A 23,419-nucleotide genomic window follows, 5' to 3' on the forward strand; every position below is an offset into this window, starting at 1 on the left:
TTATAATTGTTGTTACTATTATCGCTCTATTTACTGCGTTTAGATAAAATTAGTTGGCAAGCATCTCTCTCGTGATCTCTTGTATGTTATGATCATTTTTTCAAGTTTTCCTTTTTTTGTAAAAACAAGAGTATAGAGTAATGCGTTGAGATGACTTTCTTATAATAATATAATTGATTGGGATAAAATAATTGGCACAAGTAAAAATGAATTGATTGAATTGAATTTATTTTAATTACCATTTATGTTAATTATACAATCGTAGAAACTTATCGATGCTTTAAATTACGCTATTACGGTTTTATATCCTAAATTCATTTTTGTAGTACACGCAGTACAGGCTTAATGACAATACAACTACTATTACAAAAATAATCGAGAACAAAAATCATCAAAATAAGTAACCCCGTGGTTCGGTGTTTTAAGAGAAATTGGTCTTGTCTTGGGTAAATGTACAAATGATTATGGAAATTAGCATGATAATGTATTTTTTTTTAAATACATTTAACTCCTAGCATTCAGTAAAATGATAGATTGCACGAAAACGAACCGTATAAGACATTTTTCATTACTTTTAATTTAATACAGAATACGGTTCGAGAATCTTTTCAAAACAACAACTAGTATATATAAATATATAAATAATAGTTATCCTTGAAACTTTCTAAAATAATTAAGTGATATCACTTTAAAATATAGTTCAAAAGTTAATTTGAGATAAAATATTTACAAATAATGTACAATAAACAAAAGCAGTGCATCGCATATAAAAAAAATTGAATAAAGAATACGATAAGAATGGTACAAGTACTTTAGAAAAACTTGTTTTTCCTGATTTTTATCTACGATTCCAAAGAGTTTTAAACGACTTTGGAATGCATTATTTACTTCTAAAAAATTCACTATAAAGGAAAGGAATTTCGTGATTCCGATGCCACGTTCGAACGTGAGAATAACATCAAGGCAAGCAACAAAAGAATATATAAAAGAATCCTAGTTTTATACTTTCTGGCTAAAAAAGAGGTCCGGTATTAAAGGCATGGACGATCTTGGGCGCGAACGAATGGACGGGAAACGCGATGACCGACTGAACAACGCGCCGACTCGTACATTGTAAAATGTTTTCGATTATTAAATTTTTCTAAATTTGGTATTATGGCACGATATGGTACATAGATACGATGGAAAATTCTTCAGACTTCTCGGCGATACGCTTGGTAGAAAAAAGCAATTGGAATTGAACATTAAAAATTTCTTTTGGCAGTTCGTTTACACTTGCAGGGGTACGATTGAAGCTCACCGAAAAAAGTCGGCTTTACTGGTTGTTGATGGGTCATTGATTATTTTTATTATAGTTTTTATTCATTGACTACTGTAATTGCACCAGTCAAACGCTGACAAAATTAGCGGTAGTTTTTTTTATATATAAAACAAAAGAAAAAACAAAGCTGGAATGAATTTGAAAAGCAAAGCATGAAAGAAATCAAAATAAAATGACAGTATTCAATAAATAAAAACCTAATATTCTTGCTTTATTTTCTGAAACCCTACTAAAAGTTTTTTTCGTTTTGTTTTTTTTTATCAAACCCAGCCTCTCTAATATAAATTGATTTTTTTGGTAATGGTTTGGCGACACATGTGGCACGTTTTCAACGGAGCAGCACAGTGTTCACAGGCGCCATGACCACAGAGAAAAGCAACGTTCCGTCTACGTTCCATACAAATACTACACATATTCGCCTCTTCCAAATCCGCTATTCTCGTCTCGAGGTATCTTAATCTTTCCAAGTCCTTATCCTTCTCTCTGGCATCCTTATTTTTATCGGAATAGCTGTTTTTCGACTTCTCGCGTTCAACTTCTTTCTCCAACTCTTCCCTATTCAACTGGGAATCTAAAAAAAAAAACGAAAAATAAGTAATAAGTTTTGATTCTTCCAAAATTTGAGATTTTATAGCGATATTTATACTTTACCGTGATACATCTGCGATTTTCCAAAAGAACACCCACACTGAGTACAATTTGTACACTCGCCAACACTGCCTCCAGGTCCATCCAGTCTATTCACATCCTCGTTACCAGTGTTCAGCGGTGGAGCCTGCCTCTGACAGTTGTCACAATTAGATCCTCTGCCAGACCAAGACGCGTCGTTGCTGCCCACTTCGGAAGGGCTGACCGTCTCGATCTGATAAATTGGTGGTTCCGCGCTATCCAGAATCGGTCTGTTGTGGTTAGTACGACGTTGTCCCTGGAAGGACTTGACCAAATTGGCGAATGGAGCGATCTCTGGGTCGGCTAGCAAGAGATCCAGCGGCGTTTTGCCTTTAGAGTTTCTCGCCTGCTCGAATAACGTACCGCTTGAATCGTTGCTGACCAAATAGCAGGCCAGTGTTAGCTCAGTCTTTGCACTTTGTCTCGCTAGGTCCTGCCATATCTGCGTCAGAATTTGTTTTAATATATAAATTAAATATAACTCGATACGTAAAGTCGAGGTCTTTCAGCGACATGAGTAATTAAAAAAATATAACACTCTACCGAATACAATCCGACCGTCTCCAAGTTGACGGCGGGAGGCACAGCGCTTCCCGTTTGGTAATGACTCTTGGCTATGGCGATATGTAAAGCTGTGTCGCCATCCTCATCGGTACTCGTAATGTCGGCATCGTGGCTAACTAACAGCTCTACTAGGCTCCAGTGACCCTGGGACGTGGCCAGGTGCAACGGCGTTTGGCGCCGGTTATTTTGCAGGTCGATTTGTGCTCGACCCCCGGTTAACAGACTCGCCGCCACCTCGTAATGGCCATTCAATGCGGCTAAGTGGAGGGCTGCGAAGCCATCTTCCTTTTTTATGTCAACCAATTGACGCGCTCGATGAACTAGCCGCTCCATTGCACTGAAAAAAATCATCTTATATTGGATACGTCTAAAAATAACGATTGATTCATAAACGATATTGCGCGTGCTATTCAGCTCTTTGGATGTATAAATTTAAATAATTTAATTTCCTGGGGAGTCAAGATTTAATGATTATTTTTAATAAAAGCGGAAAACTACCCTACCGCAAAAATCAGGCGACTAATTAAAATCGAAAAATTTCCATGCAACCTATAACGTACTTCTTATCAATCGCTTAGGAATTCTTTTCCTCATGCATCTCCAACAGCTACCTATTTCGCTCGCTTTTTCCTCGTATACGGATAACAAAAACGTGTGCTATAGTTTCTAAACGTTTGAAAAATAAAATTAACCCACTGGGCATTTCCCTTGAGGGCGGCATGATGCAGCACGTTGAATCCTCGCTTATTCCTAAGCGTTAAGTCGAGGCTCGAGCACTCGCAAAGGGCGTCAACAATGTCCACCATATCTTTGCCAATGGCATCGTGCATCGTCGTATCTCCGTATGAGTCTTGAAGGTTGACATTGCAACCATGACGTAGTAGAGTTTTAACGCACTCCGAGTGCTGCTTATTTACAGCCACATGAAGGGCTGAGCACTTGCCGTTGTTTACCGCGTCTATGGCTGCGCCTCTGGATAGCAGCAGTTCTATCAGCTCTGGTTGATTGCTGCAAGTTCGAATAATCGTATGATGCTTTTAATAAATAAAAGAAAAAAAGAAGCATTCCAAAAAAGCAACTTTGAATAACAAAATCTATATTTACCCAAACGCTGCATAGTGAAGCGGAGTATCGCCATCCTCGTCCATGGCGAAGAGCGAAGCACCAGCGTCCAGCAGTAGGACGCACAACTCTCGCTGTCCCTGGTGAGCGGCAACTTGGAGACAGGTCTTACGACCGCCACCGGGACCACCTCTCGCGTCTACTCTACCGGGATTTTTTCGTAGGAACTCTTTTACAGCTGGTATACCTGCCTTGCCCCTTGCAGCGTCTCGCAGTAATTTCTCCACTTCTACATCCGAGTTATCTTGTCTCGTTATGCCTAAGAAAAATGTTTGGTATAATTATTATTTTGTCTTGAATTTCGAGTATTTTACGTTTGATAATGGAGTGCTAAAATACCTCTAAAAGCATCTGGGAAAGTACCAGGAGCATCGACGCCTGATGGAACTAAGGTTACACTTAAGGGATTGAACGTCCAAGTGTGAACTCCTATTTGCACCCTCATATCCCCGTCGGGATAAATTTTGATGACTTTGCCAGCTTGGCCTAGAGCCTATTGAATAATAATTTGTAAATCAAGTCTTTTGCTAAATAAAGAAGCAGCACTGAATGATTATATGTTTACCGTTTTCATCACGTCTATCCATTCGCCGTGGCCTCTCTGGTAATGCTTGACTGTGTTAGCGTCCGATTTTATCTTTACTATGTCACCCACGGCAAAACTTTCTTTGCTACTAACTTTCGTCAGAGCTCTGGGATGAAACGTCCACCTGTTATTGCACCCGTCGTATTGAACGCGAATATCACCTTTGTCAGTAATTCGATGTACAGTACCAACCTGTGTAACGAAATGTGAATTGTCATGAAAATTTATATGTCAATACTATTTCTATTCAAAGCAAAAAATGTATAAATACCTTTCCGATATCGTCAGCCATCCGCGGGTTCCATCCGCCGTGGCCGATCTGCATACCCTTCAAGGTGTCAACGTCCATCAACACCTTGACTTTATCACCGACCATAAAAACTATATGACTAGGACTGGGAGGATTTGATATATTTACAGCATTTGAAGATACGTTTTCGTTTGGTGGTACAATTGCAGACACTTGGCCCAAAACAGGAAGGTGTTCTTTGTAGTAAGACCAGCCTGCGCTGACTGCTTGAACGCAACACAGGTCCACGCATCCTTTGTAGCCCAGTCTGTAGACATTGGTGCTTCCAGAGGACCAAGTCACAGTGGCTACAGATCGACTGCTTTCATTATCCCAGCCGCGAACGTCATGTACTATTCCAGTCTTTCCTTTACCGCCATCCTGATTACCCCATTCCCAGTCAGGTCCTCTAATAACTTTGGCTCCCTTAAAAATTCCCTTCAAAGGTATTTTTGTACAATTTTCTCTACTCGTCAATAGAATCCTGCAAAGCATCAAGTTACATATTTAAAGCTCAATCTATGAGATGATTCCGAATAGCTCAAACAGTACTAAAAAACGTACCCGGCAGAATTCGCCGTTAAAAATCTTTGAAAGGCATGGCTCATGTCGTGTGCATCGGACATATAACACTGAGTACATAAGTCGTAATCTCTGCACTGCGAGCACTTCCATCGTATACCTCTGATACCGTGTTTCTTACAACAATCGCAGAGGATATTCTGATGCTTGACTCCTGCTGCAGCATTGTCAAAGACCAGCAGGTCATGGGCATCCTGATAGCCGATGCGATAATTGCTCCTGGCGCCATGGTCCCATTGTACGATGACAGTCTTGTCAGGAGTCTTGTCAGCATGATTGACGTTGGAGGCCGCGTTCCCGGTAGGAACGGGAGGCTTGCCAATCTCCACGACGGTGCCCGCGTGGCCCTCGCCTCCGTCCTGGTCGGCCCATTTCCAATCCCAGCCTCTGACAACTCTCAGACCGACCTCCAGCATCTCGGGGCGGTCCTGCAGATGACTCCGTGTGATCACTGCTACTTACTCATGGTCTGCATACTCCAAGTCATATTACTTCGCTGCCCATCTGTGAGCTACTGTAAACAATGACACACCATGGGCAATGAGAGTCTCAGTGTTGACGCGTGGTGCGGAGGGAAAGCTCAAGGAAAAATCAATTTTTTTTTCAGATCCATTGTGTTGACGCGGAAGTTAAGGACGACGAATGTTCTTGCGGACGTCTCTACGAACCTGGTGGGCGATGTCTCAGGAGTCAGGGTAGACGAGAGAGTCTCCGGTGAACATGTCGGACTGTGGACTCGGGGACAGCGGTGCCTCCGGACGATTAAAGCTCGGCGACTCTGACAGAAGCAGTCGGGGAATTCCGACATTACGCAGCATCACTACCCATGAATGTTTCGAATGGAATGAGATGGTCTCGTATACGATATCGCAACTCGCTGTAGGCGGCTCCTCCGCCCCCACCCCAAAGTGCTGACTCTCGATCGATAATGCAGGCCATCATATCATATGCTCCTATATCATCACATATAGCTAGTATACCTATATAGTAGTAGTACATAGAGCCGTAGGCGCGCAAGTTTTGAACAGCTGAGCATTAACACCCCCACAACTCATTCTTCTGCTGTATTCATTGTGTAGGTGTAATAAACATATCATTGTCGTATTATACGGATTATAAATTGGTTTGGCGGTTATTGCAGGAACTTTGATGTCGAAGTGATAATTATTGATTAACGAATTGATAGATATAAACAAAGCAGTGTTGTTTACTGTTGGTATAGTATTTCTTTTCAAAATAACAAACATTCGTTCAAGAAAATAATAATTTTTCATCTGTGCCTAAAATATTCAATTTCATCAATGTTTTATTGTAAAAAATCTATTATATAAATAATGTGTACATGCCATACCGCTATACATATAGTAAATACATAGGTACTTACTGCTACAAATACATGCAAAACAAAAGCAATTCGATTCAAAGACGAGCATGCGCGGATTTCGCAGTCGAAAAGTTGTATGCTATATAAACACTTATTATTATATATATATATATATATATGTGTGTGTGTGTGTGTATGTATGTATGTATGTATGTATAAATCCGTAGGTACATAGCGCGCAGGGTTCGGCAAATTAACGTTGACGACGCAGCCGCAAACGTATACACACGCGTGCACGTATAAAGTACGTCTCTCTCGCTTCGCAATAATATATTATATCACAGTCAAAGGCGGCACATAATTTCGCAAAAGAATCCGCGAGACAATAAGTGCAGTGCAAACCCCGAAGGCGCGAGGACCATATGCAGCGACGCGCGACGAACTTTCTTCCGGGAACAAGCTCGTCGCGGTGCCGCCTAACCTAATAAAAAGCAGTGTCTTCTGAGCGCCTCTGTGTACGACAGGCAAGCAAGCAGCAATATGGAACAGTACGCGGAGCAGGCCAACAGCGGCAACGGGGAACCCGACGCCGAGCGATGGACCAGCCGGGGTCGGGGGCGCGGTCTCAGGACCACCGAGCATGAGCCGCTCAGAAGGCCGCATCCACCTGCAGGTATATGCTTCCCCCGAATGAGCGTGCGAATGCGTGTATCAGCCGCTCTCTATGTGTGTTTTCATAGTGGTTGACCACCCCGTTTTGGCGTTTTCCCTTGGTTTCGATTGCATGATGTTTCGCTTTTGATGTGGAGGTAACGCTTTATGCGAGAAATGATTGAAAACGAGTGTAATTTAACAGGAGCTGTAAGCGACATAGTGAGGAACTCTGTTCTCTCCGCTGAAGCAGCTGAATTCGTGCCCATGGCCTACACTGCAGTACGTATATATAAATCTTGTAGAAAGATTTTATGGGTGCAACAATTACAGTCTCTCTACGATTCATGATTATTTTAGCCACAGCCAAACACTATGCCAGTTGGTCGAAGTTCAGTTCAGGAGCGGTTACAGCTTGCCAGACAGGCTCAAAATGTCCAACAAGCCATGCTTCAGAGACAGCAGCAGCAACAACAGCAATACAATTGGCAACAGTCTGGAGGGCCCCAGCACTTCCAGCAACAACAATTCTCCGACACAGGATATCAAAGTGCTCCGTATCAGCAGTACAACCAGCAATATAATCCTGTCATTCATGATTATGGTCAGTTTGATGGAGGCTCTGGAGATTACATCGATAAGCATTTTGTGCGTAAATCAACATTACTCTTTGGAAAAGTTTTTATTTTTAATTATTACTATGGAAAACCTTTATGAATAATTGTATTTTTAGGATGATGGACAAGCCGTAGACCTGCCTACCTCTCTTATACAGCTAGAAAATGCCATGAGAACTTTGACGATGAATCCTGGAAAGTTTGATTCTCTGGTAGCTCATTTGGTAGATACTATAAGTCCATTCCTTGACGAATCCAGCCAATGTGAGCAAATTTTCAATCTGATTATTCAGCAGGTGATTGAAATTATATATTTTACTTTGAAATAATAGTCTATTCCAAACTAACATTGTAATAAGCAATCGACTTAATTTTTCAGTCGATAAATGAAGGAAACTTCAGATACAGTGGTGCAAGGCTATGTACCCACCTGGATACAATAGCACTTGCAGGTGACAGATCTACATCAGTTTTCAGAGAAACTCTAATTAAACAGTTAATACAATTCCTAATTACACGAATGCTATTTTTGGAATCACAAATATTCAGCTTGTACTAAGAAGCATTCATTTTTGCAGATGTAAACAAAAGACTGAAGAGCAAGCTGAAACTTGGCGACAAGTAACGAAACACACTGACGACGTCGAAAAGAAATGCCATGGTTTAATATTTTTCTTAGCAGAATTAGTTACGCAAATGGAACCTGCACCAGCTTCGGAGTTAGGAAAACTATTAATACGACTAATAAATACCGTTCTGCAAAATCCAGCTCCTAGTTCAGCTAAAAACATTTGTCAAGCTCTTAAGGTACGAGAAATTATCAGTAATGACAGATCCATCTGGAATCAATGATATAATGATAACGTTATTTTCAGTTGGCAGGCCAAACTTTAGAGAGAGATAATAGTGGAAATCGCACAGAAATGGAGCAAGTGATGCGTACACTGTCCGATCTAGTCATTCAAGGTAGAGTAGATTCGCACGTCGGCCGTATGGTTACCAGCGTTAGTGAGCTCAGAAGCGGTAACTGGGGTGTTATATCATCCCATGGCCCTTTGCACGCTGAAAATAAACAATCTTCCAGTGCACAAGTAGTCGACGATCCGATATTTTATGGTCCTGACGGTGAGGTTATTACAGATGAAGAGAGCAGGTTTCTTGAAGATTTGGGAGAAGGAGAACTTGCGTGAGTACTAATTTTTCTCTAATAAAATTCTGTTTCTTCAACGTATAATTGATTAAAAACTTTGTATTACAGTTCTCAAGAGCCATGGGAAAACGACGAAGAAGATGACATGATTGCAGAAGCTTTTGAAGAGTTCTTAAAGTTTTCTCAAAACAATAACAAAGCAAACCAAAAGAATGTACAGACGAGAAACTCTAATGAGCATTAGAAACTCACCACAGTTTTCATAAATGCTTTTGATAGAATCGATACTCTCTCCAATACTTTAAAGGAAATCAACTAATTCTTTGAAAAAACTGACCGACCGTCACACCAACGTGAACTTCAAACATAATTTTTTGTTTATTGACTATGTAAATCAAATGATCAAAAATTTTACATGTACAGAAGATACACGAAGTTTGGCGAATCGTAGACAAATGAAATATAATAATTCATAGTATGAATCGTACTTATAGAGATAAGATAATTTAAAGGTTGACATTATACGGAGAAAAAAGTATAGTATCGTTTGCGGAAATTCATATATATATACAAATTATACATGCTACACAGTAAGAAAATGTATGTATTTTAATTACACAGAAAAACATTTTCTTAAATTCCTCAGATCTATATACGTAACATTTTTACGAATAGTTTTACTCGTACACGGAAGTGTTCGAATTCATCACTTATTAATCATTTAGCATTTGCACTATTTGAATGTTAAACTGTAGTCTTGACATTCTGTCGCAATTGTGAAATGCAGTTGCAAGTACTAGAATTTTTTTCTGTGATAGTTTTGAGACTGTTCATTACAATTGAACAAGTTCGCAGTGGAGAAATTAATATATTTTCGCGCTTATCTGAAGAAATTTAATATTTAAAATTGATTTTGACTTTTCGGCGGCGCATACGTTGAATGCAGTATAAACCTCAACTAAAATATCAGATTTCTTTTTTATAGTTCTGATGAAATACGCTTATGTTTTCGCACGATCAATCAAATCTATAACGTAATTTATACATACAGCAGCCGTAAATTTAAGTTTTAATATTCTGCGTTCGGTCTATAATAATCGTCTAGTAACTTTTTTCTCCGTGTATAGGCGTACACTCGTGCATAATAATCACTACTGTATGTTTTACAAAGTTTTGTTATATTTATAGGCATGCACTATTGTCTCAAGCACAACATTAATTTACCATTTATTTTGTAAAAGTTATTATTTTATAAAAAACATAAAAGCTTTTTTATATTGATAGTATATTAAAAGGCACTGAATCAATCGAGTTATCTGGACTTTTGTATACTTCTGCCGTTGCACCAAATGCCCCGTCGATCTAAAAAAAATAATGTGTAAATTGAAGAAATCGCGACTGCATTATGTCACTCTCAGGGACAAAGGATGAGGTCGCACACACTGCGGCTTATGGCAAGGATTTGCGTGGTCGTCGCTATTCGTCACGTTTTCAATTATAAGTAGCTCGTTTTATCGATTGTATGCTAAGTCGCTCGAAAATTCGTCCATACCTTTCTTGGAACAAATTTGCATTCACCCCGTGGCACGTATACTCAAATTGTTATATACGGGAGTAGAACCAATCTTTCTAATCGCAGATAACGCGAATTTCGGGGGCCTACGTGTTGAAATGTACGCGGAACTGGCGGCGATGCTAATGCGAAGCAAAAGGATCAAGAGTCGAGCTATTTCGGTTATCTCCGACATCTCATTAAAATGTGCGTCCTTATTTCGGTATATATCGGCTAAGAGCAACTCCTGATATGGCAGTGCGAATGACATTATACGGCCGACCTCAACTCCGACCTTAAAGTATACACAGAAAACAGAGTCTTTCGCAATCTCCTCGGCGAGATATTCATGACTTCATCGATGTCGTAACAGAAATCGTACGGCGTCTCGTGCGAGCCCATAGGAAAACTTTGTCTTTAAATTGCATATCTATTACATTCGTACCTTCATCTTATTGTCGATTAGCATTATTTTACAATGGATTAATAATTTTCGGATTCTATTATTACCAACTCGCTGATGTCTTCGAATATTTTGTAGTTCTCTTCGAGTATGTACGTCATCGGCGTCGAAAAAAAGATGATCTCGGATGGGAGATACGCGTCTACGTCGAACTTTTTATGACGTTCGTATATATAGTACAGGTGGATATGATAAACACTCGGGTATAACCGACGTTCCAGTTGATTCTTGTACCGTTTTATTTTTCGAATATCATTATAATACTTATATTCAAGATCACTGCCAATGTTGGTTCGCACTAGCGGTGAATACCTATATATTGATCGATACTCGTATCGAGCGGAACATATTTTTTGTTGCTTTGTCTATTTCTGTTTACGATTTCTTTTTTCGGCCTACCACTGTACGTCTGCGGTCCAAGTGTTTTCGTATATGTGTATAATATGCGCCTAACGAGGAGATATCTTGCGGTTATTTTAGTGGCTCGTAAATACGAGATTCTTAATTCTCGGTACTATTAAAAACACACAGATTATGTAGTCGGGGATATCGAATTTTTATTATTTATGAATTAAACACGTAAAACGACGAAAATTCCTTTGCCCGGGGAAATTTGGTCGTAAACACTTGCTAAAATTAATCAACTTTTTATGCAGAGTTCAGAAGCTGTTGTAGCATATTATAGAAACGTCAGTGATACTTAAACACTGTTTTTCATTCGACGTCCCGTTGATAATTCTAATCAATGTACATGACAATCTCTCAAATAATATTTTCGCGAGTACCTAAATCAATGCAAAAAAAAGTTGTAGCAGCAGATAATCAACGACATGAACCTTTGGAGAGAAACTGTGAAGCACGCGTTCGTTTATCTGAATGGACATTCAAATTTTCGGAAATACCCATCATCTTATTCTAATCAACTGTTGATACGTTCTTTAATATTTACATAGAATTGATTGAAACTATTTTCAGGCCAATTTGCATACGAAAAATTTAACAGCAGCAACTGATGGCTAATTTTCAAACTTGCACTTTGATGTTGTGAATGAACAATGCGTAGGCGTTGTGTAACTAATTACGGCAATATAAAAATCCGAACGCAAACGCGCTTAGATTTTATCGTCATCGTAAACGAGCGCGTACAGTCCTTCGTATAACGTTATATACATCAGCAATTCAATGGTAAAATTAATTTGAATAAAAATTAATTTGAATAAAAACGCGATCCCACCTGTAAAAAAATTCTTTTCAGATTTCGTACAGTACATTAGAATACCAAATCTCGAAGACACGTTCCCAAAGCCAAAACCAGCAGAAACACAATCGACCAGAAAAGGAAAGGAAAAAATTTCGCTCGCACAGCTATTCGCGAAACCCGTACGTCTCGCGGTTATAAAACAGCATCAATTCCTATATACGTATCAGGGCCACGCGTGGGCATCGATTTCGAATGCCCGTAGGCTGGAACAACGAACGCGCACGCTTCGAGAAGAAGAAAAAAAAACAGACAAAAACAAGCGGCGGCAGTAAGATAGGTGTGCGATACGTATATACACATCAGACGAGAAGACGGTGGGAGAGGAGGGAAAGCCCCACGTGGAAGTTCCGAGACCGGCGTCGCAGCTTATACATCATCGCGGATTTCGAAGCGACGAGCGTCAGTTCATCTCGCGATCCGGTCGTGCGCGGATCACGCATACCGCAAGTCTCGACTGCGCTTCTCGAGAGGAGGCAGTGTTGTGCGCGAATTTGGCGATTTTTTCCAAGGTGAGCATTACATTAAATATACCTATGTCGTGTATATAGTGTGGGGGTGGGGGGTGATTGATTCCTAATTGCCATACTTGCTCCTGTGCACGATGCCGATCGTTTGCATTTTAATTTCGATCGAGTAGGTATAGCGCGTCGCCTAATTTGGATGGTAGCAGCTGCAACTCTTTCCGCGGAAGCCTTGAGAGATGCATGCGGTGTTCGCCGAGTTTTCGAATAGAAGGCGAGATTGTATAAAACCGACGTTGGGTTTTAGCTGGAAAAATGACTGAATGAAAATTTATAATTAGCGATTGCTGCATCGGGATAAATTATTCGAATTTAATTGAACGGTACCAAACTCTTACTATGTCGACATTGGTAGCAAAACGTCAAAGACGCGTCTACGCGTGCATGGAGCTGTATACCTATATATGCATGATACAAATGAATTAATAATCCAATGTTTTGCTGCACACAGCCGAGAATATTACAAACGAAATAATCAACGATGAAGCCCACGCAGACGGCAGTTCTGCTCGTCGCCCTGGTCGCCTCGACCTCGGCCATGTCACAGGTTCACTACAGCTCAAGGGTCTTGACTGGCGGTAAGAATTTCATGTGCCTGTACAATAATTTCAGTTATAACGATAAATCTTACGCGTAACACAACTATTTTGTCATTGTCTCGCGAACTCTGACCGAGCACACTTTTTTATTCTAATAAAAGTCGGTCAGAATCTCTGGCTGCTTCTATAAATTTGGTGCAACAACAAACGCAAAAGTTTCCCGCTTACTCGTACCTTTCGTAGCCGATAGAATCTGAACTGTAGAATTAATATACTTCCACAAACAGCCCGCCAACACACAGATTGCGCATATCCACCAAGACTTTTCAGCTGCAGACACCCATCGCTCGCGAAAAACAATCGAGCATGCATCTTATTTCCCCTGTCGATCGCCCGCGCTATATAAGCTAATTAGCTCGCACGCGTTTCCCATCGCTATAACTCATTGCAATGGACGTGTATATGATACCGCGCAGAGTTAAGTAGTTAGGTATCCTGAGACGAGAAGGTGCCTTCGAGTGCTAATTTTTATGATATGCCCCCATTCAAGCGCACGCGTATACATGACCTCTGCAGGAAGTCGTTATGCGCGGTGCGGGCGCATTCTTTAGGATACCCCATTTCGATTTATTTTTAAATTTTGAAAGAATTTCGATAGTCGACCCGCGCAGAGTTCTAAATAAGAAAAAAAAAAAAAAAAAAAAAACTGAATCGCTGTCAATTAGCAAAAAGTAAACAAGGAACTAAACTATCAATATTCATCGTTTCCTCGCGAGTACGCGTAGGTGGCAGCTGCGACAGTCACACATGCGGAATCAACGCTCGCTGCACGATCAGCGAGGGCCGTCCGGTCTGCTCCTGTCTGAATCTCCACATGGGCGACCCGCTCTCGAGATGCGAGCGCGTCGAGTGTATAAGTGAGTATATATAAATATACGTCTGATGTACGAAGTATATGTCAAGCTAAGACTGTTTTTTTATTGACGCACGCGATTAATTTGCATATAACAAGGTTGCAGTGGGTTGCAGTGGCAGCGCGTCACTGTGTTCCTCATAAGCGCGCTAATGTATTCTTTAGAGTAAAAATATATAATACGTACGATATAGAGCAGCCGCCTGTATAGATGGAAGTTGCTGGACATAATAAGCGGCTTAAATATCGCCTTAACTTTTTGTCCGCTTCTCTAGTTAGCGTATGGTTTCAGGGAAACGTCGATCGGACAATTTACACGTGATAGCAGCGTCTAATCCGCGCGCGCGCGCTCGCCTTATCCGATTGCCGCCTGAACGTGCTTTTTATGTTGTCGCTTCTTCCTCCAGTAAACGAGGACTGCATCGGAAACCGAATCTGCTCGTCGAACAGGTGCGTTGATCCTTGCGCCGACGCCTGCGGAGCCAACGCGCTCTGCCAGACCAGGAACCACGTGCCCGTCTGCAGTTGCCCACCGGGTTACACCGGCGATCCGTTCAAGAACTGCATCTACGACCCTCGTAAGTGAAGCTTACGACGTGGAATAGAAAAATATAAAAAGTCTGTTAGAAGTGTTTGACAAAGGAAAATTGCGCAGAGGCACCTTGCAAGAACCCGAACCCCTGCGGCTCCAACACCAAGTGCGAGGTGATAAACGGCGTGGCGACCTGCACGTGTCTGCCGGGCTACCGTGGCCGGCCCCTCGAGGGCTGTCGCCACGAGTGCGAGAGCGACTTCGACTGTCCCAGCCACCTGTCCTGCTCGTCCAAATTCAGGTGCGAGAGCCCCTGCGCGACCCAGTGCGCCGAGAACGCCGAGTGCGACGTCGCCAACCACCGAGCCGTCTGCAACTGCCCTAAGGTCTATACTGCGTAGCATCTTTTGATTCACTTGTCTTCAACCGTGTACTTATTCCTTTGTCTTCTCCACCAGAACTGGCTGGGAAATCCTCTGATCTCCTGCCGACCCGAGTGCACCCACCACTCGGACTGTCCCGCTGGAAAGCCCGCGTGCCACTACCAAAAATGCGTCGATCCGTGCGACGGCGTCTGCGGCACCCACGCCAACTGCGAGCTCCGTGACGTCACTCCCGTCTGCAGCTGCCCCAAGGACAGGACCGGGGACCCCTTCACCTTCTGCAGACCTTTCACGGACGGTAATTTTCTTCCAGAATCGTAGCCCTGTCGGAAAAATCTGCTCTTATTCCGATTTACACGAATCTGACGACTTTGCAGAGGACCTCTGCACGCCGAACCCCTGCGGCTTGGGCGCCGAGTGCCGTCCCGGCCACGACAACACCGGCAAGAAGCGCCCGGTCTGCACCTGTCCCACCGGCTACATCGGCAACGCCCTGGTCAGCTGTCAGCGCGGCGAGTGTCTCTCGGACGCCGAGTGCCCGGACAACCGTGCCTGCATCAACTACTCCTGCCAGAATCCCTGCACCGGTCGCGAGTGCGGAGTCAACGCCAGCTGCTCGCCCAGGCGACACATCGCCGTCTGCACGTGCAACGACGGGTTCCGCGGAGACGCTCTCTTCGCCTGCAATCCCATCGACTCGAGAAGCGCCAGGTACAACGCCGGCCGCTATACCCGCTACTAAGCGCGAGCGGACGCGTGTGTCTGTTGTGGAATTGTTTGAAAGAGAGATATATATAATACGTGTGCGCGTGGAAAGGCATAATGGGATGCGTGCTGATAGACTTGATGCGACTGCATATTATATATGATTTTGATTAATCGTAGAGTTTAAACTAGAGTGTAATTGTGTGCCATTAAAGAGTAAGAGAGAGCGAATATTATGTCATAATATTATGCCCACCGCGTAGGTGCAGCTTTAATCTTAATTTATGTACTAACAAAATTTAAGTGTATTTTTATTTCGGGCTGCTTATGTGCTGCCAGCCTGGGATATGCTCAATAAAATATATGAATAATATACCTCGTTATTGTTTACTGAACTGTATTAATGGGCATAACTAGAGACAAGTATGAAAGTATGAAAGTATCGGTAAACAATCAACAAATTTATTGCAAACCAATGCCTCTTTTATCATCTCGTTGCAACGTATTATCGCAGGGTCGGCTTTTTATCTGAGAACTGTGAACACGGATAAACCCGTCTTCATCATCTGCAAAAGAACGCATGCAAGCGAGTATAAAACTACGGAAAATACTACATAAAATACATCTTTAAACTTACGTTACAGTAAGTATCCATGCACAAGATGAACATTTTTCCGCCCGTCAGCTCGCATCTTCGAAGACTCCGTATCATCATAATTTTAATTAGACTTTTCGATTTTTCCGACAGATTGTACCATCTAGAAGCGTAGCTGTAATAAAGTGCAAATGCAGATCCAATCAGTAGACGCGGATGTTTTCATAAATTACCATGCAACGACAGGAACGAGAGGCTTTCCATACCATTTGTCGAATACCTCCAAACTGCTGTTGATGATCTTCTGGCCAGGAAGGAAAATGTAATAAAAATGTATGAACCCAGCAAATAACACCGTGAAGTATCGCAGTAACTCTTCCGGGCGATCAGTCTTCATCAACAACTGTATAATTGAAGCAGAAATTCGATATGATTATTTTTCCAATCATCTATGTCCATATAAGGAACAGCATATTTCAGACAAATACCACAGCCAATCCACCACCGCACAAAAGCATGTTCATAAAAAGCACGACGAGCCAGCCTGCGTTGTAACAATTTTCAACGAGATCGACGTACCTGAATCAAAATGTAACGTGCCAAATGGCAGAACAATTTACATACATCATATTCACACTGTCTGATATGATACCGCGCAACGTACCCCAGTACAGTTTGATGTAAATTGATCGCTTTAACAGTGTACTCGTAAGCCGATCGATCTGCCTTAATGAAATCAATTTTACCTCTTTCCACGCTGAGAGATAAGTTGGCAGCTTGGTCAAGCCGGTAACTGCAAAAGACGTATCATCTGTATAGGAGATATAATAAAGTTTGCGCAATGAGAGTATATACTCACCAGACAAGAGCGAATAGAGCGACAACGTGTTGAACCGTGAGAATGAATCCAAGATCGAACGTCACCAGCAGCATGCCAGTTCCTATGCCTCCGAACACTGCTTGGCCCATCAATGGAAAGTAGTACTTTTCCTGATCTACACCGTACTCGGCGTAATATGGAAGAGCGTTGGGACGAGTGGCATTTTCGAGCGGTACGATGTAGTCCCATAAGGGTGCGGAAATCGGCAAGCTCAGAAATATGGCTATACCGATAATCATGTAGCCTGCACGAGTTGGAATTATTTTTAGCTTTTTGGATACAAGCATCATAAGCGCATCGACGCCTGAAAGTATCATCGGGACAATACCAGAATAAAGTTGGACGCTTTTACGACCTATGTCGGTGTACTCGTGCATTACCTTCAACTCTTTTTCATCGCTCATCACTCTCCAGTCGTTGGCTATACTTTTGTACAGGCGTTTTAGCTACAAACAGTGCGAGTTTTCTTATTTCTTTGCTTGCGACAGCTTCAAGTTTGGACATTTTTGCCTAATCTATTGTTTTATAATGAACGAGTTGAAGGCTGGACTTACTTACGTCCTTCATGTACACAACGCTTGTGGTGAGTTTCGCAAATACGATGATCAAATACATTTCGGCGACTAAATTTTCCGTGACAATGTTTATGTCAATACCTATCTCTTGATAAAGCCTCACGCCCTAAAATTGTTCGTGCATGTTTATTTAGAAGAAAAAATTATTAAAACGAACGCCTGCATTTCACGCATCAGCTGTAAAATATTTCTCTCCCGCATACTATGGCAATGATAAACGACAGTGTAAAGGTGTACACGTATATCCACGCAACGATGTTTTTCCACAAGCTTTGAAAGTAGTACAGCCCTATCAACTTTTGCAAAAAGACAGTTAGTTTCCAATAGTTACTCTCGAAGAGTTCCATACTACAACAAATCTTAATCGATATTTCTGATGTGTAAAAATATTACTTTGTATCCGGTCAAAATCTCAAAATAATGTTACGTAAATAGCATTATTCCGCCACGGCAAACTCTTTTAGAACGAACAGAGGGAGACGCGTTTATTCCGCGAATGCACGCGTGTATTCCTTATAAATAATAGCGAAGATTATCCGATCGTACCATCTGCGTTTTCCCCGCGCTCGCGTACGGCTCATATATAATAAACGGATAAACGGATTTTCCTGTAGCTATTGTTCTGCACCGCGCTTGCTATAAGATAGCATTTGATCGCGTGTAATTATAAGCGCACGAGACTCGGAAAAGGGTTCGATTTCATAATTCAAGCTGCATCGGCAATTTGCATATTTCAAGCGAGCACCGGTCTCGAGCTTTCAGTTCATTGCACCCTGTCTGTACATTTATCTTTTATATAAATATATTACATTATTCTTTGTTCTTCGAATGTACGCTGAATAGATAAAAGTGTGAATAATTTTATTGAATTTTATATAGAAGTTGCGAACACGGTCTTTGTTAGATACACATTCTCGATAAAAACAAAGTATATCCAAGAGGAACGTCGCTTAGAGTATAAAGAGCGTATAACATATTATAGTCTTTTCGGTTGAACTTTTTTTCAAATAATAATATTATCTCCATATAGATGAGGATTGATAAATAGCGTTTTCAAGTAATCGTTGAGATCGGTGACCTGACAATGTGAAACAATTAAATATCCATAAACGGCATCAACATAACAATGTACCCATAAGAATATAAGGTTTTATAATATAAAACAATGTTCAAATAATCGTGTATAGTGCATGGCATAATAAGGAGCCCTTTTACATAAGGGATAACGTGGTTTCAAATTTAGCGCGGACACAGTTAGCCCACAGAATAGTTTGTATACCTTATAAAGACATCCTTGAAGCACGGAAGCCAGAGGACAGAGATGAGTTGCTCAGATTATACTAAAAAGCCAATATATTGTCGGTGCCTATTTATGTTTAGCCGCATCTCCATTTACTGAATCCACACACAAGATCAAGTACCACAGTGAACGCAACAGGAAATATTGACACAGCCAGTTTAATCTGTTTCTCACGAAAGGTCAAAGTAATATCTGCACACAGAAATTCTTTAAACGACACCCGTTAGTTGAAATTGAAATGAAAAGTTAGCCAAATCGTGCCAGTTTGATGTCTAGTTTGCTACGTTGTCAGATTAAACTTATAAAGCTATAACCTGCCGTTGATGAAAACTTTAAATATTTGGAACGTCAGTGATCGTGACGTCTCTCGTAAGAATCATATATGTAGGGAGTTTCCAGACTGGCGTTCCAAATATTCAACGTTTCCATATACCAAACAAACAATTAAAAAAACTGATTTTAAATTATTTTATTAAATATATTTTCGGATGCGTTCAACATTTTTTACAAGGATATATATATATATATATATATATATATATATATATATATATATATATATATATATATATATAATAATAATTTTTCTATTATAGGATTTATTTATTTGCTTCCAAAACTCAACGATTTCTCATCAATTAGCTTTAACTAAATACTGCAACGAAAGACAAACCAGTTTTGAAAAGCTTGAAAAGAAAAAATTATTTGTTCTTATTTAAAGTAATTTTGTATGTCTATGCTCAATAATGATCCACAAAAAGTAACAAACCTTTACATATGTTTCGAAAGATAAAACAAACATGCCACTAGCGGTGATTTGACATTGCATAACGCTTTTTAGCATCATAATACGTAATAAATTTTTTGACCGTTTTGATAATTTATACCAATCACAGCTGCAACTGAAACGATATTTATTTATTTATTTCGAATAATATTTACACATTTTTGTCGTGCAATAACTTTTTTTTTTAATAACATACAATTAAGATGTGCTTACTCTAAGATATAATTTGTACGACAGAATTAAATGACAATTGTAACGGATAATATTTCCTCAGCATAATTTTTTTTTTTTGTTACAGAGAAAACCTTGTGTAAAATATTTAAAGAAATATTTCTAAATTCGAATGCTATTGATTATTGTAAGTATTTATTTATCTTATTTGCGACTCACCAAACATTAAATAATGATTCACTACCATCCATAATTTTTTGGCCTGGCCAAAAAATTATAAAAAAGTGTACACTTAATCCCAAGAATACTAGGCCATATCTTATCAAATGTATTTTTTGATCAGAATTATTAAATATCTAAAATGTTTTGTATTCAATGAAAATTATAGTCTAGTATATAAAACCCATTGAAAACAAAAATAAAATAATCACCAAAAATAATGACGCTCCGAAAATCAAACAATTAAATAAAAGTACAACTAGATAAGTAGCACCGAAGGAGGAATTAATAAATTTAATATTACTGGAATTAAAATAACATAAGATATAATATAGTTTATAGTATAAGATGAAAACAAAAACGAATTCTTCAAAATTCAAATGAAAATGGTTTAAATGGCTTACTTTAGAACTGCATTATGAAGATCAACTGCTCTAGATATGCAAACAAATATTTTTCGATCAGCTTCTTTAAATGTATCAAGGCCGCATTCTGTTCTTTTTACTATTTTCGAAAGTCTAATAATACGTATTCTGAACAAGTAATGATTATTCATGCATAATTTTGAATATTGTTGTTGGGGTTATAAATACTTTTACATTCCATGATGTTTTTCATGCAAACTTACTCTATGATTTTAAACATAGCATTTATATGCTGAACTGATTGAAAAAATGTAAGCTCATGTGAAAATGCTAAAAGTAAGGCAGCACAGGTCATAAAAAATAATACTACGTATAATTGATAAAAGTATTTTTCTTGATCTATATAGACTTCAATATAAATAGGAAGCTCTTTCTTCAAATAAGTTATATTCGGATCATTGAGATAATTTATTACATCAGATAACACTGGAACTCCTTGAAATAATATGTTGACAGAAACTAAAAATACTATACATGAATTATTAGGTATATTATTGGGTATATTATAGTTTATAGTGCACAAAATTCATAAATCTATATAATTATATCGAAGCCCCTTACTCGCATAATTAATAATAGTTTTCAAACCCAACTTAGCGTATTGTTTTAATATCATCATTTCTTCTTCATCATTCGTATCTTTCCAATGAATGAGAACATTTTCGTAAAAAATCTTCCTCTACAAATAAACAATTTTGTTAGTTGCATTATATTATATGTTTTAATTTATTGTAATGTAATTGCATTTATAGTGTAAATATTTCAATATACAAGCTCAAAGACGTGAGTTTTATACACGAGTGTAAAATTAAGTTTTTGCACATGTGCCAAGAACGTTCTTTTTTGATACAGGAGACGGAAAATGTGATTGGTCACTTTGTAAACGTGCGTAAAAGTGCATTCAACGCGAAAAAAATAATATAAGATACTTCTGAGTGCAAGTTGGCATCCTATTATACAGCGTTGCGGTATCCCTAACTGCACGCCGTGTCATAAAGTGCCACTAAGATCACACGTATCGTAATGTATCATTAATAGATTATTTTTTACCTGTTTTTCATTAATAAAAAACATAATCACTTTCATTTTAGTGCAAATGATCATGACTAATATTACTGTATTTTCTACTACAATATACAATTTTTTTTGTTTATACTCTTGAAACAATCTAACACTCTGAACAAATTATTTTTCCATAAGTGAGGTTTGGGGATATATAGATTTGTGAACGAAAATATTTCTTACACACATAATTATGATAAGTAGTAAATTTCCAAAATGCATTAGACGTAATGTCATATTTTTGGTTCGGTTTTGAAACGGCCACCAACCAGCAGCCTTTTCTAATACAGTAACCGTTTGCCAAGCATAATATGGGAAGAACTTATCCTTAAAAGAAAAAATCATTTTTGTTCAAAACTGTCCTCTTAGAACTTTTGTCCAGTATTCACCAGTCACTGACCAATTCTGTCAAAAAAGAGCAGTGACTGGCCATTACTGGCCAATAACTGGGCAGTACTACTGATTTTTTTTCAGGGTAACAATTTTATAACATTTCTAAAAACAGTTGCAAGCAAAATTAAAATTACAAAATAGTCTTCATTATATTTAATAGATACAACAACCTATTACATCTACGATGATTATATACATATTAATAATAAAGACTGACCAATTTTTCCCGTGTTATATATAATAATAAAAACATGTTTTGACAAATAAATTTTTTTTAGTAAATTAAATTTTAGCTTTCTATTTAAAAAAGTTTGATTACTTAATTAACTTATTACTAAAAGCGAACTTTATACCGACACTATATTTTACTAATCTAAACTGGGTTCAGCAAGAAGAATGGGCTTTCCATCTAAATGCATTTTATGAATTGTACAGAGAAACAAAGGCATTCATTTATAAATAATGTTTCTTATGTCTTCTAGCTGTAATTTCCTTGAAACAATGATACTAATGAATAGATAAAGAATAGAAAACACTGTATTATTCAAATTTAAATCTTCGGCAATTTTCATTAGTTATTTGATCCCGAAGTAGTTTTCACTTCTCAAAAGGAGATTACAATGAAAAGCTAGTAACAAAATAACTCAAAAAAATTTCAATATGTGCCTTTTGTTTATATTGTGTTTATTTATAATTATTCTTAGATTCCAATAAAAGAAAATAAAAATGTACAATCTTTTACAAAAAATCTTTTTTTTTAATTCTAATACTTCATTTGGTAAGAGATCAAGATATACGGTCTTTAAACATATTTATGTATACATCAAACTGAGAGGAAATTTTTTATTTTACTTATAGCATGAGTTTATAGAAGTGTATATTTATAAAAGTGGCAGTACGATAAAGTAATTTACGATTATTAAACATATTACTATTAAAAGTAGATGAAAATAAAAATGACTAAATGTTCTTTTGTTCATGACAATAGAAAATCATTTTTTCTAATATTGTTAAACTACTCATACATAAGGAAATCTTATTACAAAATAAAACATACAATTAAAAAATTATGTATTACCTCATTGTTTATCATTTGTGCAGTAGCAAGATAACAATTTTATTTTTGATAAGGCAAGTTGTAAAGGGGTTAGTCTGTAACAATAATCGTGTAAGTAACCTAAAGCACAATATATCCTTGGTAACACTTTGCATTGACTAAACTAAACTCTTAAGCACCCTTTTGTATCATAAACACGCGCATAGAAATC

The 23,419-nt window shown here is 38.8% G+C and overlaps 5 protein-coding genes across 12 annotated transcripts; 2 read left to right on the plus strand and 3 right to left on the minus strand.

Annotated features, from left to right (window-relative positions):
• Positions 1-211: 211 nt before the first annotated feature.
• LOC100122418 (E3 ubiquitin-protein ligase MIB2) lies at positions 212-5,979 on the minus strand. Of its 2 annotated transcripts, none has more exons than XM_001605975.6 (10): positions 5,802-5,979; positions 5,116-5,647; positions 4,534-5,035; positions 4,242-4,454; positions 4,016-4,169; positions 3,659-3,935; positions 3,251-3,562; positions 2,534-2,891; positions 1,973-2,432; positions 212-1,892 (listed from the first exon to the last, which is right to left on the minus strand). In XM_001605975.6, exons 2-10 carry the CDS (start codon positions 5,547-5,549, stop codon positions 1,597-1,599), a joined length of 3,006 nt encoding a protein of 1,001 aa, XP_001606025.1. In that variant the 5' UTR covers positions 5,550-5,647; positions 5,802-5,979; the 3' UTR covers positions 212-1,596. The 2 variants fall into 2 exon arrangements, with proteins under 2 accessions (XP_001606025.1, XP_008211017.1); XM_008212795.4 differs by having other exon boundaries at positions 555-1,892; positions 5,116-5,644.
• Positions 5,980-6,635: 656 nt separating this feature from the next.
• LOC100679186 (polyadenylate-binding protein-interacting protein 1) lies at positions 6,636-10,186 on the plus strand. The gene is made up of 8 exons (XM_016990272.3): positions 6,636-7,130; positions 7,314-7,390; positions 7,469-7,756; positions 7,842-8,021; positions 8,105-8,220; positions 8,304-8,532; positions 8,601-8,911; positions 8,984-10,186. Exons 1-8 carry the CDS (start codon positions 6,998-7,000, stop codon positions 9,117-9,119), a joined length of 1,470 nt encoding a protein of 489 aa, XP_016845761.1. The 5' UTR covers positions 6,636-6,997; the 3' UTR covers positions 9,120-10,186.
• A 2,286-nt stretch (positions 10,187-12,472) lies between these two features.
• Positions 12,473-16,117, plus strand: LOC100122442 (notch-like). Of its 2 annotated transcripts, none has more exons than XM_008212796.4 (7): positions 12,473-12,660; positions 13,124-13,250; positions 13,997-14,128; positions 14,532-14,702; positions 14,780-15,042; positions 15,115-15,337; positions 15,417-16,117. In XM_008212796.4, the coding sequence occupies exons 2-7, from the start codon at positions 13,154-13,156 to the stop codon at positions 15,779-15,781; spliced, it is 1,251 nt and encodes a 416-aa protein (XP_008211018.3). In that variant the 5' UTR covers positions 12,473-12,660; positions 13,124-13,153; the 3' UTR covers positions 15,782-16,117. The 2 variants fall into 2 exon arrangements, with proteins under 2 accessions (XP_008211018.3, XP_032456776.1); XM_032600885.1 differs by having other exon boundaries at positions 12,530-12,660; positions 14,417-14,702.
• A 69-nt stretch (positions 16,118-16,186) lies between these two features.
• On the minus strand, positions 16,187-19,592 carry Or161 (odorant receptor 161). Of its 3 annotated transcripts, NM_001190623.1 has the most exons (9): positions 17,998-18,141; positions 17,778-17,900; positions 17,548-17,665; positions 17,199-17,463; positions 17,004-17,132; positions 16,828-16,918; positions 16,606-16,742; positions 16,382-16,514; positions 16,269-16,310 (listed from the first exon to the last, which is right to left on the minus strand). In NM_001190623.1, the coding sequence occupies exons 1-9, from the start codon at positions 18,139-18,141 to the stop codon at positions 16,269-16,271; spliced, it is 1,182 nt and encodes a 393-aa protein (NP_001177552.1). The 3 variants fall into 3 exon arrangements, with proteins under 3 accessions (XP_031778247.1, XP_031778255.1, NP_001177552.1); XM_031922387.2 differs by having other exon boundaries at positions 16,187-16,310; positions 17,199-17,665; positions 17,998-19,592; XM_031922395.2 differs by having other exon boundaries at positions 16,195-16,310; positions 17,199-17,665; positions 17,774-18,113.
• An 83-nt stretch (positions 19,593-19,675) lies between these two features.
• Positions 19,676-23,397, minus strand: Or207 (odorant receptor 207). Of its 4 annotated transcripts, XM_016990342.3 has the most exons (10): positions 23,230-23,397; positions 21,942-22,085; positions 21,747-21,872; positions 21,258-21,375; positions 20,900-21,164; positions 20,676-20,804; positions 20,484-20,574; positions 20,272-20,408; positions 19,864-19,996; positions 19,676-19,780 (listed from the first exon to the last, which is right to left on the minus strand). In XM_016990342.3, exons 1-10 carry the CDS (start codon positions 23,242-23,244, stop codon positions 19,739-19,741), a joined length of 1,200 nt encoding a protein of 399 aa, XP_016845831.1. In that variant the 5' UTR covers positions 23,245-23,397; the 3' UTR covers positions 19,676-19,738. The 4 variants fall into 4 exon arrangements, with proteins under 4 accessions (XP_016845831.1, XP_016845830.1, XP_031778314.1 ...); XM_016990341.2 differs by lacking the exon at positions 23,230-23,397 and having other exon boundaries at positions 21,942-22,103; XM_031922454.1 differs by lacking the exon at positions 23,230-23,397 and having other exon boundaries at positions 21,946-22,049.
• Positions 23,398-23,419: the final 22 nt, after the last annotated feature.

This window comes from Nasonia vitripennis, chromosome 1 (assembly GCF_009193385.2).
Source record: "Nasonia vitripennis strain AsymCx chromosome 1, Nvit_psr_1.1, whole genome shotgun sequence".
NCBI classification, from domain to species: Eukaryota; Metazoa; Arthropoda; class Insecta; order Hymenoptera; family Pteromalidae; genus Nasonia; species Nasonia vitripennis.